The sequence below is a fragment of the Rhinolophus sinicus genome, linkage group LG05, assembly GCF_036562045.2.
Source record: "Rhinolophus sinicus isolate RSC01 linkage group LG05, ASM3656204v1, whole genome shotgun sequence".
Lineage (NCBI taxonomy): Eukaryota > Metazoa > Chordata > Mammalia > Chiroptera > Rhinolophidae > Rhinolophus > Rhinolophus sinicus.
Window position 1 is genome coordinate 19209359 of NC_133755.1, and position 14804 is coordinate 19224162.

At 35.1% G+C, this 14804-nt stretch overlaps 1 protein-coding gene across 3 annotated transcripts in view; it reads left to right on the plus strand.

Moving 5' to 3' along the window:
- CLIP4 (CAP-Gly domain containing linker protein family member 4) overlaps window positions 1–14804 on the plus strand; it is a 54238-nt gene that overhangs the window by 34627 nt on the left and 4807 nt on the right. For all 3 annotated transcript variants that reach the window (XM_074331840.1, XM_074331839.1, XM_074331838.1), the window contains exons 13-15: window positions 3301–3424; window positions 7460–7524; window positions 12980–13052. In XM_074331840.1, coding sequence (XP_074187941.1) covers window positions 3301–3424; window positions 7460–7524; window positions 12980–13052 — 262 coding nt within the window. The remainder of the gene's footprint in view (window positions 1–3300; window positions 3425–7459; window positions 7525–12979; window positions 13053–14804) is intronic.

Genomic DNA, 14804 nt, shown 5'->3' on the forward strand with positions numbered 1-14804 from the left:
TTTCTTACACTTGTTCCCAGAGCAACAGTTCCCAGAGGGTGAGATGTGTAGAGAGGGCCCAGACCCCTGCATACCCAGCCGTTTACGCTGTAGGAGAGGGGCCGTGAGCTTAAGGAACCTGAACCGATATACCAGATGGGATCGTATGGGGGGAGGGACTCTGTCTCTCTCCTCCAAGGCTGTCCTCTGTACAAACATCCATGAAAAGACACAATGCCTCTGTCCATAAAACATGCAGAAACACGAGAGCGCCATGGAGAACTGTCTCCCAACACATTCTTTTTTTTCAACTTTTATTTTAAGTGTGTTTTTCCAGGACCCGTCAGTTCCAAGTCAAGTAGTTGTTTCAATCTAGTGTGGACGGCGCAGCTCACAGGGGCCCATGTGGGAATCGAACCGGTGACCTTGGTGCTATAAGCACCGCACTCTAACCGACTGAGCTAGCCGGCCGCCCCCAACGCATTCTTGTTTCATTAACAGCGCTTTTAACTGGAGTCCAACTAATTGATTTGAGATGGGCTGTATGTTTTATAATTAATGTTTCTTTTAGGTCTCCATGTAGTAATTGATTTTAGTTGGGATGTTCTTAATATAGTTCTGAAATAAAAACTTAGGGTCCCAATGTAGGTTTATATTTTCTCAATCACCGTATGTCTTTGGAGTTTCCTTTCCAGGGTTATATTAGACAAGGCTGGAATGGTTTGATTCATTGGATACAATTCATCACTTAGTTTGACTTTTAATTTTTAAATTCCTAATGTGAAGCATTTAGAAATTTGGGAGTAACAAGGAAATATAATAAAATTTAGAAACTTTTTTGTTCAAATCATTCTGCCTTTTAGAAAGTAATAGCATATATATTTCTTATGGCACTGAAAGTTGATTGATCAGTTCTATGGACAAGTGGTAATATCTAGACTTTTACAGGTTATAAAATCTAGACCTGAGAGAGGACTGTTTAGCTTCTTTAGCATTTTTATCAGTGCTACCTCTGAAAGAATATTACTGTGTTTCCCTGAAAATAAGACCTAGCCGGACAATCAGCTCTAATACATGTTTTGGAGCAAAAATTAATATAAGACCCAGTCTTATACTATATAAGACGGTCTTCGTATGACCCAGCAATCCCTTTCCTGGGTATCTACCCAAAAAATCTGAAAACATTTATACATAAAGACATGTGTGCTCCAATGTTCATTGCAGCTTTGTTTACGGTGGCCAAGACATGGAAATAACCAAAATGTCCTTCGATAGATGAATGGATAAAGAATTGTGATATATACATAATGGAATACTATTCGGCGGTAAGAAAAGATGAAATAGGACCATTTGTGACAACATGAATGGATCTTGAGATTATAATGCTAAGTGAAATAAGTCAGACAGAAAAAACAGAGAACCTTATGATTTCACTGATATGTGGTATATAAACCAAAAACAACAAAAGAACAAGAGAAACAAAAACTCATAGACACAGACAATAGTTTAGTGGTTACCAGAGGGTAAGGGGGTAGAGGGATGGTAGATGAGGGTAAAGGGGATCAAATATATGGTGATGGAAGGAGAACTGACTCTGAGTGGTGAATGCACAATGGGATTTATAGATGATGTAATACAGAATTGTACGCCTGAAATCTATGTAACTTTACTAACAATTGTCACCCCAATAAACTTTAATTAAAAAAAAAAAGACCCAGTCTTATATAAGACCAGGTATTATATTATATATATTAATATTATATTATATTATACCTGGTCTTATATAATAGTAAAATAAGACCAGGTCTTATATTAATTTTTTCTCTAAAAGACACATTAGAGCTGATTGTCCGGCTAGGTCTTATTTTCGGGGAAATACAATACCATGTAAATGGGAAGATATCCATACCTCACCACTACCAGACAATGTGCCATCACTGTTGTTAACACTTGTCATAATGTCTGTCCTTTGTGTTACACATTTTTAAGAGTTATATGGTAAATATAGCAGTTAAATGGTATATTCAAATGGGAAAATGCAAAAAAATATATAGAAAAGCATCAAAGGCAGAGGGGGAAGTAAAATTCTGAAAATTATAACTCTAGCACTCTGCAGAGAAATAACAATGGCAACTGGGCTAACCTGGTTAATGACATTCAGAAATGTGATGACCTATTTTCAGAGCACTAGTATCTAAGCAATAGGTTTGTATACATTACTCTCTACTTGTGCATAGTAAGACTGCTTAAGTATGAAAGACATGGTCATGCAATTAGTCTTTTCAACTAAAACTCCAATATCTGGAAATGGGCTCGAGTATCATCTTTTTGAGCATAACAGGCAAAAGAACTTCTGGGTTGTCTTTTTAGATGTTATATAATTGACTCTTCGAAGTAGCAATCCGAAAGAAACAATATTTTCGTATTTTGGAATTTGTAACTTGCAATGTTTCTCAATACCTATGTCCTTCTATTTTTATTTGATAATGATTGTAAGAGACCAGATGCAATTACTACTGTATTCTCCTTTGAAATAAAAAGTGAATGGATTATTAGGCACTTTTAACTGGTCTTGAGGCACCCTCAATTCAAGAATCTTTTTGAGTATTTGTGCATTTACCTTATGTTTATCACATTAAAAGCAACCCCTCTACTTTAATTTTAGGGTTTCTAGAAAAGGAAATCCTGTTACTGTCCTCGGAGTGGATCCTTTTAAATAGTTAAAAGTCTTCCAGATAATTCTTCCTATTAGCTAACCTAAATCTTTTCATTTAGATTAAAAAGAATATTTCTTTTCATCCTGGGTGGGGAAAAATAAAATAAGAATCAACATGACGTCTAGTCATATTTTCCATATTATTTTTGTGCTTTAATTGTTCAAGAGCTGTTTGTGGTGTTCTAATATTGGGAGAGTGAAATGAAAAGATCGCATGTTCATTTTATGATTTATACGTCTCCAGATTATGCTACACTTCTCTCACTGAAACACACTGTATTACCGAGTCAGGGACAGTTTCTTATTCATTATAGCTTTTAGGTATATTTTGGTCACATCCTAATTGCATAGCAGCTAATCCTTGCCAAATCTTTGTGCCTTTTTTCATTCTCTCTTAATGTACTACTCTGCAATTAAGCTTGTAAAGTGTTTTTCCTGTTCATTTTTCCACTTTCCAAATTTTATCATTTGAAAGCTTAATGATGATCTTTCGTCATTTCCGTCGTTTGTGAAAATGTGAAACCATCTAGACGTTGGGTTGTATATCAGAATAACAGCTTTGGATACGGTGCAGATGCTTTTTAAACCTCCAATTCTTGTTCTAGGATATTGGTACGGTATAGAGCTTGAGAAACCCCACGGCAAGAATGATGGTTCCGTTGGAGGCGTGCAGTATTTCAGTTGCTCTCCAAGATATGGAATATTTGCTCCCCCATCCAGGGTCCAAAGGTGAGAAACGTGGAATTCATGTTTATTCACAAGAACTTCTTGTAATTTGCGGTGGTTTCTAGTTACAGTCCCTAATTTTGTATTGAGGAGGTTGCACTGACGACAGCTCTGGTCTTTTTTCAAGGGGTTGACCAGCCAGCCACCTTCTTCAGAGAGAAGGCTCATGGAAAGATAAATTTGCTTTGCTGAGGATTTGCAATTTTAAAAACCTTCTTTATTCCTCATTTACAAACCCTATGAGTATGTGTAGGCTATTACAAGTGGCGTTTGCAGCTAAGAACAGTGAGAGCAGCCGCTTAATCTGTCATGCAAACAAAAGTGAAAATGCTCTCTGATTGCTGCAGTCACAGCCTAACTACATTAAATTTCCTGCCAGCAGGCACCCCATTCATTCTCCTACAAACCTAATGGAACCCAAATGGCTTTTTCCTCTGATTTCTTTAGTTTTCAAAAATAGATAGGCAGTAGATCTTTGGGGGAAGTGAAGCTTTAAGGATTTATATATAATATACCTCCTTAGAGTCTCTTCTTAAGATAGTACACTTTTGTACCAGCTCACTCTGGTTTTAAAAAATAAGTTGAGCAGAAACTAAGTCGTCATGAAATTCCAGGTACCGTGATATGGGATGACTGATGGGCTGAAAGAGGTTGGTTTGGTGTGCTTTTCAGTGGATGGCGAGTGGGGTGCTAATCTTTAAATAGGAAATAACATATGTGGTGTAATCACATTCATGAGACTAGATCTGTGATCACAACCTGGGAGTCTTGTCTGGTTTACTTCCCATTAGACTGTGTGACTACCTCCTGGCAAATTTATCAGTTTTTACATCCATTTTCTTCTTCATTTTCCTTTTCGTATGGTATAATTACATCTAATTTTTGTATTAATTTTCTTCTTCTATGATGTACTTGATATAATTCTTTGCTTATTATTTATGATAACATAGCATTTAACATATAATGCTTTGCAGTTTACAAAGTGTCTTCAATTAAATGTTTCATTTGATCCTAGTAAGTATTTGGTCAGGTGAGCTAGAAACTTACAATAGCTGCTACGGATATTTACTGAGCATTTACTAAGTGGTAGGCTCTGTACAGTGCCCTTTAGGTGCATAGCTCATTAATCACCCCAAACCTAGTGAGGTATTTTGATCATTCCCATTCTGCAGGTGAGGAAAAGTTTCAAGAGGTAAAGGAATTTAGCTCAAGTCATATAGCTAGTGTAGGGGAGGAAAAACTTCTCTACCCTCTTAGGGTCAGTAGCTGGGGTTGGGGGAGTGTGTGTGTGTCTGTGATTCAGACTGACAACAGATAGATTAACAGGAGAAAAGGCAACACAAATTTATTTCATTTTACCTGCACGGGCATCACAGAAAGAAGTGAATACTCAAGACTAGTGAGATCTGAGAGTTTATAGACTATCTTAATGGGAAAAGTGGGGGGAAGGAGCAAATGATTTTTAGGAAAGACAAACAGGCCCTTAGGAAAATAGATGGGAGACACGATAATTTGTGACAATGTCTGGCTGGGTAGTTTGTGACAGTGTCTGTCTGGGTGTGGTGTTGACTTCTCATCTCCTCTCCTGTGATAATAAGAGTCAGTCTTTCCTATTTGATGAAACTGCGGGGCAGGGGATTAATGACAAATGAGTTCTTTTTTTTGGAGGCTCTGTTTTAGGCGAATAAAGAGTCAGAGAAAGCCTCTGCCTGTGTTGGTTGGTTCTCATAGGTCTTCAGCTTAAAACCATCCCTATGCCAGAGTGGCATGGCTTGAAGTGGCATATTTTGATCTCCTACACTAGTTAATGGTGGAGCTGAACTCAGCCCGGGTTTGTTATTTTGTTGTTTTTCCCTAAGCCCCTGCTTTTAGACAGTTGGCTGTTTTTTGGTAGTCATTTTATAAATGAAGAAAAAGAGGTCACAGCTAGTGAACAGCGCTGACGTGTGCTGGCACTGCTTTGGCTGCGCTGCACGAATTGCAGTAGCAACCCTGTGGGTCAGGTGGTGTAATTATCCCTATTTCACTGATGAGGACAGTAAACCACAGAGAGGGTAAGTGAGTTGTGCGGTTGTACACAGCTCCCAGGATGGGATTTGAACCCAGGTAGTCTAGCGTCAGAATGTTTGCCCTTAACCATTGCCCTGTAATGGTTAAAAGAGGCTCAGTATCTTATAAACGACAAATCTGGGAGTGAAATCTTCGCTGAGTCACCAGTCCGTCTTCTGGGTTCTCATATTACTTTGGACAAATCTTCATTAACACACCGCTGCAGACTCTTACCAGTTTTAATTTGTCTCCTAGTTGTGAGGACCGGAGTTCTTCATTTCATATTTGATTACCCAGAGAACAGTTTGGCATACTGTAGGCACAGTAAATATTGATCAAATCTAGTGTAGTGTTTTTTATGCTGTAACTGCTTTTCTTCTCTTTTATATTGTGAAGCCACTTACAGTTTCATCTTTTTCTCGCTTTGTGAACGGAGCACGTTTTCTACTACGTTTTTTTCTTGCCTTCTATTTGGTCTTCTTTAAGGTGATTCATTTAATAGCAGCCCCCTCTTCTTAAAAGAAACAGTGCTCTCTCTAAATGAACTGCTATTCCAATCCAGCTGTCTTCCTGTCATCTTCTGATTGTCTCATTCATCATCATCAAATACTATTAAGTGTCTTTTAGTACTTTGTGCTGTGCTAGGCATTCTATAAGCAAATAAAACAGACATGGTCCCTGATTTTGAGAAGTTTCTAATTTAAACCAGCTTTGGAGCTCTTTAAAGACACTACTGATCTTCAAGAAGGAAGAATTTTAGAGCTCCTCCCAGATTGTAGCTGGTCTTTTTTCCCACTCTTCATGTTTAAAAATTGTGCCTCCTGTCCCAGAATCTTTGCACTTGTTATTTCCTCTGCTTGGATGGCTTTCTGCTATCACCCGACTTTCATCTAGGTAATATTTTTTCTTCTATTAACATGTAAGTCAATCAATATTGCTTTAGAGAAATTCTAAGAAAACTCACTGACTAGATATTTATATTTATCTATCTATCTATCTATCTATCTATCTATCTATCTATCTATCTATCTATCTATCTATCTATCTTTTGTCCAAGTAGTCTTCATCAGGATAGTATTAATTTTCTTATTCTTAGTTCTCACTAATAAATAGGTCCTTTTACTAATGAACTGATATTTAAAAAATTAAGTTGTCAACTATCCATCACCACTTAATTCAAGTATCTCTCCTTTTCATCCAGTCATATTTTTTTGTGTTCGTCAGTCTGTCATTGATTGCTGTATGTTGCATATCATGTAAAAAAAAAAGATGCATATGAATTGCAAGATGAAATTGCAAATATGGCAAGAATTTCAGGATTTCTTGATGGTAACGAAGTATGCTGGAGGAAAAGACTGACAGAATGAAGGCTTTGCAGGTTACGTCAATAAACAATTCAAAGAAAATGAAACTGTTAGGATTGGCCTTTAAAAAATAAAGAATGATCTGAATATTAAAAAATAAAGAGAAACCTGTCAAGAAAGTGACCTTTATGATTGGGCTTAGAGTCAAATATAAAGTAAAAAATGTTTAATTGTATTGGCCATACAATTTATCAGAAAAATCACACATATACACAGACTCAGGTGATACCTTTTTTTCAAATTTAAGAATGTGATGTTTTTACAATTATAATCTAACATTGCTTAAATTTAATATGAAATAAATTTATTTTCATATATTTTAGTTTCAACTTTGAAGATAAAGTTTCAAAGAAATAAAGTCAGGTCCCTATTTTAAGTGAATTCACTTGAAGTTGACTTTTCCTGTACTAATTATCCTTAGATTACAAGGACCTTTTCTGTTTGATTATTGCCTGTCTCCGATGCTAGATTGAAGTTCATTCCTGGTTCATAATAGATGTTCAATAAATGCTTGTCGAACGAATGAAATAAGAACCATTGGTGTGAAAACCTCAGTTAAGAGCCAGTGTTAAATCCAAAAACCAGCTACTTCTAATGAGGCTTGCATTACTTGTTTTATTCACAGAGTAACAGATTCCCTGGACACGCTTTCAGAAATTTCTTCGAATAAACAGAATCATTCTTACCCTGGTAAGATTACAGTTTTATGTTCCTAAAAATTATTCCTTTGCTTTTATTTACTTATTGAAGCATTTTATTGTGAAATATATTTGTATAAAAGAGTATATAAAATGTATTTGTGGCTTGTGTAATCATAAAGCAGACATCTATTACCCACCCCCTAGCTAAAGGAGACAACTACCTAAGCTCTAGAAACCCCTGTGTATCCCCCTAGCTCCTCTGTCTCCCTTTTCATATACCCTGTCCTCAGGTGTGAGTCTTGAATTTTATGTTAATTATTCTTTTTATTTCCTTTATATCTTTATCACTTATATATAGATACATCAACAAATATGCTTGTTTGGTTTTGAGTGTTTGCTATTTTGTTATTTAGTGTTCCCTTAAAATATATTATTCATTCTATACATGATGGATATTTAGATTATATCTTGTTTTTACCACTGTGCACATTGGCAAAAGTTTCTCTAGGATCGCCAGGCATGGGGTGGCCATGTCTCCAGCCTTCTTAGGTAACGCTGAACTGTTTGCAGTGTTCATTCTCATGAGCAGCGGATGAGTCTCTGCTGCTCCTCACCTCACCAATGCTAGTCTGATTTGACTGAGAAGTCTTTGCCCATCTGACAGATTTAAGTGGTCTCTCATTGAGGTTCAGATTTGCATTTTCTGGATTACAAATGAGGTTGAGCCTATTTTCATGTTTATGGGCCATATACATTTTTTCTTTTATAATGTACCTGTTCAAGTTTCTTGCCCATTTTCCTTTCGGTTGGTTTGTCTTTATCTTATTAATTTGTAAGTTTCTTTATATATTTTGGACACTAATATTTTGTCAGTTTTTGTGTGTTGCATATATCTTGCCTAGTTTCGGACTTGTCTCCCTCCCTTTTTTTTTTTGGTATATTTTGATGAGCAGAAGTTATTATTTTTTGAGTAGTCAAAATAGCAAACCATTATATTTTGCATATTTTGTCTTAAATTTTTTTTCCTAAAACAGACATCATAAAAATATTTTCCTATATTGCTTTCTAAAAGTTTTCTATTTTTGCTTTTCCTCTCTGTCAGTTCACCTGCAATTGATTTTGCATATAGTAAGGATCTAATTTTATTTTTTTCCATATGGATAGCCATTGGTGAAAGAGTGATTTGTGTACTACCAATCTTTAAATATTTGTTGAGGTCAACTTTATGACCTATGGATTTTTGCCATTCTAAATAGGTGTATAGTAGTATCTCGTTTTATTATAATCTGAAATTCCCTAATGACATATGGTGTTGACATATGATGTTGACATAGTTTGCTAGGGCTAGCATAACAAACTACCACAGATGGGGTGGCTCAAACAACAGAAATTTATTTTCTCAATTCTGGAGGCTGGAAGTCCAAGACTGAGGGGTCGGCAAGGTTGTTTCTTCTAAGGGCTGTCTCCTTGCCTTATAGACGGCTGTCTTCCTCCCATGTCTTCACGTGGTCTTTTCCTCTGTTTGTGTCTGTGTCCTAATCTCTTCTTGTAAGGACACTTGTCATATCGGATTAGACCCCACCATATGGCCTCATCTTTCCTTAACTGCCACTTCACTACTATCTCCACATATACTCACATCGTGAGATACTGGGGGCGAGGATTTCAGCCCCCAGTATCTCGCAATGTGAGTGTATGTGGAGATAGGATTTTTTGGCGGGGGGTAGGGGGGAATGATGCAGTTCAGCCCATAACAGGTGGTGAGGGTCTTTTCACATGCTTATTTGCCATCTGTACATCTTCTTTGGTGAGTTGTCCATTCAGTTCTTTTGTCCATTTTTAAATCGTTTTCTTATTGTTGAGCTTTAAGAAGTCTGTATATATTGGATACTAGGTCTTTCTCAGAGTGTGTTTTACAAATATTTTCTCTCAGTCTGTGACTTGTCTTTTCATTGTCTTTCACAGAGCAGAAGTTTTTAATTTTAATTAATCCACTATCAATTTTTTTTGCATGGATTATGCTTTTGGTGTTGACAAACCCAAGATCACCCTGATTTTCTTCTGTATTATCTTCTAGGAGTTTATAGTTTTGCGTTTTACATTTAGATTTATGATTCATTGAGCCAATTTTTGTGTAAGGGGTAAGGTCTGTGTCTATAGATTTTTTTTTTTTTTTTTGGCATGTGAATGTCTACTTGTCCATCACTATGTATTAAAAAGACTGTCCTTTCTCCAGTGAATTGTCTTTGCTCTTTTGTCAAAGACCAGTTGACTATTTAGGTGGCTCTATTTTGGGGCTTTCTATTCTCTTCCATTGATTTATTTATTTTCTCTAATACCTCACTGTTTTGATTACTATAACTTTATAGTAATTCTTCAAGTTTAGTAGTGTCAGTCCTCTGACTTTGACCTTCTCCTTCATTATTTTGCTGTTTTTTCTGGGCCTTTTGCTTTTCCATATAAACTTTACAATCAGTTTGTTGATGTCCACAAAATAATTTGCTGGGATTTTGATTGGTATTACATTGTATATATAGGTCAAATTGGAAAGAACTGATCTCTTAATATTGAGTCTTCCTATCCATAAACATGGAATACCTCTTCATTTATTTAGATCTTTGATTTCTTACATCAGCGTTTTATAGTTTTCCTCATATAGATTTTTTACATGTTTTATTAGATTTATACCAACTACGTCACTTCTTGATGTTAATATAATTATAATGCTTTTATAATAATTTTATCTTATGTCAGCTTTCTTTTTGTTAACCATTTGCCTAATATATATTTTTCCTATCCACTGCCTTGTAACCTTTCTATGTTCTTATGTTTTTGGAATATTTTCTAAATAGAATATAGTTGGGTTTTACTTCTTTTTTTTTTTTAAATTATAGTTTGATAGTCTTTGTCTTATAACTTGAGTTAGAGTTTCACTTATTCCATTTATTTTAATTACTAATATATTTGGATTTATTTATGCTATTTTATTTGTTTTCTACTTTTTCACTTTTTTTTATATTTAAATGTTTTTCTTTCTTGACTTCATTCTGGTTATAGTCTTACCCCTCTTCTTTCCATTCTATTCTCTGTGTATATAAAAGTTTTACCTATGAATTTGTTTCTTAGCAATTACTATAGGTACTTGGACATACATACTTAGCAAAGTCTGAAGTTAATTATTATATTTACTCTTTCCAAAAATAACAGAAAAATTTTAGAAAACAAGTTATTCAGTTTTTATTTTATTTCCCCTACAAATTTCACATTATTATAATGGTTTTTATATTATATAACCAATATATATTTTTTTCTTCTGCAAAAGTAGTTCCATTTTTTTTATAACCAATATTTTTTTGATTTGCTCACATACTTACCAATATCTAGTCATTAATACTCAAAACTTCTACTTGGGATCATTTTAATTCTACCTCATGTATATTCTTTAAAATCCTTTTTAAAGGGTCTGTTGGTAGCAAAGTCTCTGAGTTTTTGTTTGTCTTTTCTAATGATAGTCTTACTGGATAAAACTAAAAATTGGTGAAAATTTTAGTTGGAAGGATATTTTCTCCCTGCACATTGACAGAATAATTCTACTGTTTTCTGTCTTCTGTCCGTTTTTTTTTTGTTGTTTTTTTTTGAGAAGTCAGCTATATGTCTGTCTAATCTATATTGTTGTAGATGATTTACTTTTTAAATTTTTATTTTATTTTATTTTTTACTGCTTTTAAAAGTCTCTATTTTCTTTGTGTTGTACAGTTTCACTATGATGTATGTAGGTGGAGATTTATTCATCTGTTTGGCATTACGAGTTTTTTTGGATCTGGGAATTCGTATCTTTGATCATTTCTGTAAAAATTCTTCTTCATATACTTAAAATGTTTTCTTCTTCATTCTCTTTATTATTTATTTCTGAAACTCTGATGAATTGTATGGTAGACTTTCTTACTTTCCCTTGCCTCTTTCATATTTTTTACAATTTTGTCTCTCTGGACAGCATTCTGGATATCTTCAGATCTGTCTTTTCATTTCCTGATTCTTTCTTCAGCTATGTTTATTCTCCTGCTTAATATCACCACAAAATTTTTAGTTATGAAATTTTCATTTATTTATTTATTTTTGCAAATCTGTTTGGTTGTTACTTATTGTCACTTATTCTTTCCCCATATTTTCAAGTTTTTCTTTTATGTCTTTAAACATTTTAAATGTTATCTTTTATTTTATGTTAAATAATCCAATATTTGCAGTGTTTGTGAGTCTGATTCTACCATCTGTTTCTGTTGAGCCTAACTTATGGTGCCTTTTATCCTTGTAAGTTTTGTAGTTTATTATTGTGAGGTGATAATTTTACTCAGAATTTAATGTATGGGAATTTTTGAGGCCTGGGTTGATACCTCCAGAAAAGATTATGTTTACTTCTACCAGTTGTCTAGAGGCACTGCCAACCTGGGACTACTTTAATTTATATTCTGTGCAGTTTTTTTTTCCCAATATAACACAGATAAAATGAAATTCACTTATGATCACAAATTTTGAGGGGAGACAATTTTGCCTTCTTCTGAGCATTAACATTGACCGAAGCCACTTTCCTTTGTTTTTGTCCAAATGGTGTTTCATTTTGTTTCTCATTTAACCTTACACTGAAGGCGAGCTGTGTGGGATCCTCACTTCAACCAGTAGTCTTGTTAGAATCCACGTCTTGGCAGGCCGCAGGCTTTCTGTCCGTCCCTGGCTCCTGCACAGCCAGTGAGGCAGAAGCCCAAGTTCTCTAAATTCACTGGCATCCCGCGGTGCAAGATGGTAGATTGCGTTAGTGCTTGGTTACCTCCCATGGTTTCTTTTTTGGTTTCGGCCTCTCTGAAGTTGTACCTTTTGTGTCAGCTCAACATTTAAAAAAAATTATAGTTGTTTTAAATTATACTCGCTTCAATCAAGAGATTCATTCAGCACATCTGGTCTGCCATTAACTGCCAAACTGGAAATCCCATTCTTTTTAAAAACATTTTAAAGAAATTCTACCTTTCTGTGAAACTAAACAACAGCAAAAAAAATTGCTCTGTCATTTGAGGATGACAACAATCTTATGTTCTGAAATTTATTACTCAATATTTTATAAATTCGATATATTTATAGTGTTTTCTAAATCATTTTTCTTTTTTCATATGATTTATCAAGATTATAATATTTGAGAGTAAAAAGATTCAGCTTTATCAATGTATAATTCAGGTTTATTTGGTTTTCAAGAAATTTTATAATAAAACTTCCACTAGTAATGTCATGATCTTAACTTATTCATACGTGTGCATCATTTGTGAGAAAGGTAAGATCAAAATTTGTCCAGAAATCTGAACTACTTTTATATTCTATATGTTCTTACTTTATTTTCTATTTCCAAAGAAACATTAGATATAATGCACATGTATAGAAGAAATGATAAAAGATAACTTAATAAGGACTGCAAATTGCTGATTTACTTTTCCTCTTCTGACCTTAACTTTCGTATTTAGGTTTTAGGAGAAGCTTCAGTACAACTTCTGCTTCTTCTCAAAAAGAGATTAACAGAAGAAATGCTTTTTCCAAGTGAGTATTAAGAAGATTTAGAAAAACACCTTTCAAGGGGAACATGACAGGATTCTATGAAGGAAGAAAAGTGAAATTTTGTACCTTTTACATTGCTTGGTAGAATTTTAACACCTAAGGAGAAAAGGTGTGATGAGTGTGTTGAGAAGAGTTCTTCCTCCCTCCTTTGCGAGCGCAATTAAAAATGTCACCAGTGACTAAAGCAGTATACTGCATATGTTTTCAAAGAAGTTTAGTACTGTTAATAGAAGTTGGAGGAATTTACACTTTGTGTTATTATTGAATAAGGCAGATTGATTTTAAACTGTTTACTTAATTAGTCAGAGATTTGATTCAATGTGCTCAGCAATACTTAAAAGAAATGTCAGGCCTATTTGCATAATGTAATCTTAGTATTATTTTAAAAAAATACTCCCACTTCGTCTTGTAGAATATACTGTTCAAAATGCTTATTTTTTGGTTTGTTTTTCTGTAGAGAGTCCTTTTCTCTTTTTCATTTACATTTATTTTCCCCCACACCCACTTTACACCCCCTAATAGTTTTCTGTCACTTCTAGAGGAATGTGAGGCTCTTACGAACTGGTTGGGTTAAGGAGTTCTTTTTTTTAATTCTAAATCATTCCAAGGAATCTACGAACAGTGCAAAAACGGCTGAGTAGGGCAGTGCACATGTGTGCTTAAGTAGTGGGACACTAGAAGCCACTAGAAGTTAGAGCCCAGGCACTAGAACTTGACCATCAGCTGAGCAGCAGGCAGGTGTTCTTGTCATAACCTGGTGTGGAGTTATTGGGAGGCTTCACAAAGATCTGAAATCGCACTTGAGAGCCCTGACTCGTCCAAAGGCACTGTCAGGTATTGTTTTAGCACGGTGGGTAGGTTTGGTGTTTTCTTCCCCACTTCTTTAAAAACCTTCTCTGAAGGTGAGAATTTTGAAGTTGATCTCCTCACTTGAGTAGATGAAAGAGTTTAAGGGCAGTAACATATGCTCCAGTTTATTGAAGATATTGGAGGTCTCAGGCAGAATGGAAGAAATTACTAAGGAGAGGCAACCAGGATGTAAAGGATTCTGAAGGGGGGAGGTATCAAAATCAGTGTCGAGATGTGGTGAGTGGAGCTTTAATTAACAGGGAGAAACAGGGAAGGAGGAAAAAAACCCTGAGCCATGGGAATTATACAGCAGGTCTGGGTGTGCACAGGTGATTTGTTGACATTGAGAAGAAAATATCAGTACTTCTGTTTGTTTTCTATGAAAATAAAAATGAATGAGGCTTTACTGAGACTTGTACAGATTGATACTCGTACCTGCTTAAAACAAAGAAATAAACATACGTTTGAAGATATATACTCAATTATTTTTATTTATAGAATATGTGACCAAAATGTGTGGTGATCAGTGTTGTAAGGAACAAAAGAAGACTTTAGGTGTTGGCTGGTCCTAGGAGACGTATCCCCTATCTTAGTGGTGAGAGAGACATTAGAGTGATGGGGTGACACCTCCTGCTGAGGGGACAGAGTTGATTGTACATTGTGCTTTGCTAACCTGGAAGCATGACATATTCTGAAGAACATAGGTTGAAAAAATAAGTTTACTAAGATTTCCGAAACACGCACCATTTTCTTATTTATTCATCTGGAATAAATTATACTTCCAGAAGAAACGTGGAAAACATAGTCAGAGATAATGGAAATTCCTGGGTAAGAAACTCAAAGGACTTGGGGCAAAGACGTGTTTGTCTCACGTGAGTGAAACAG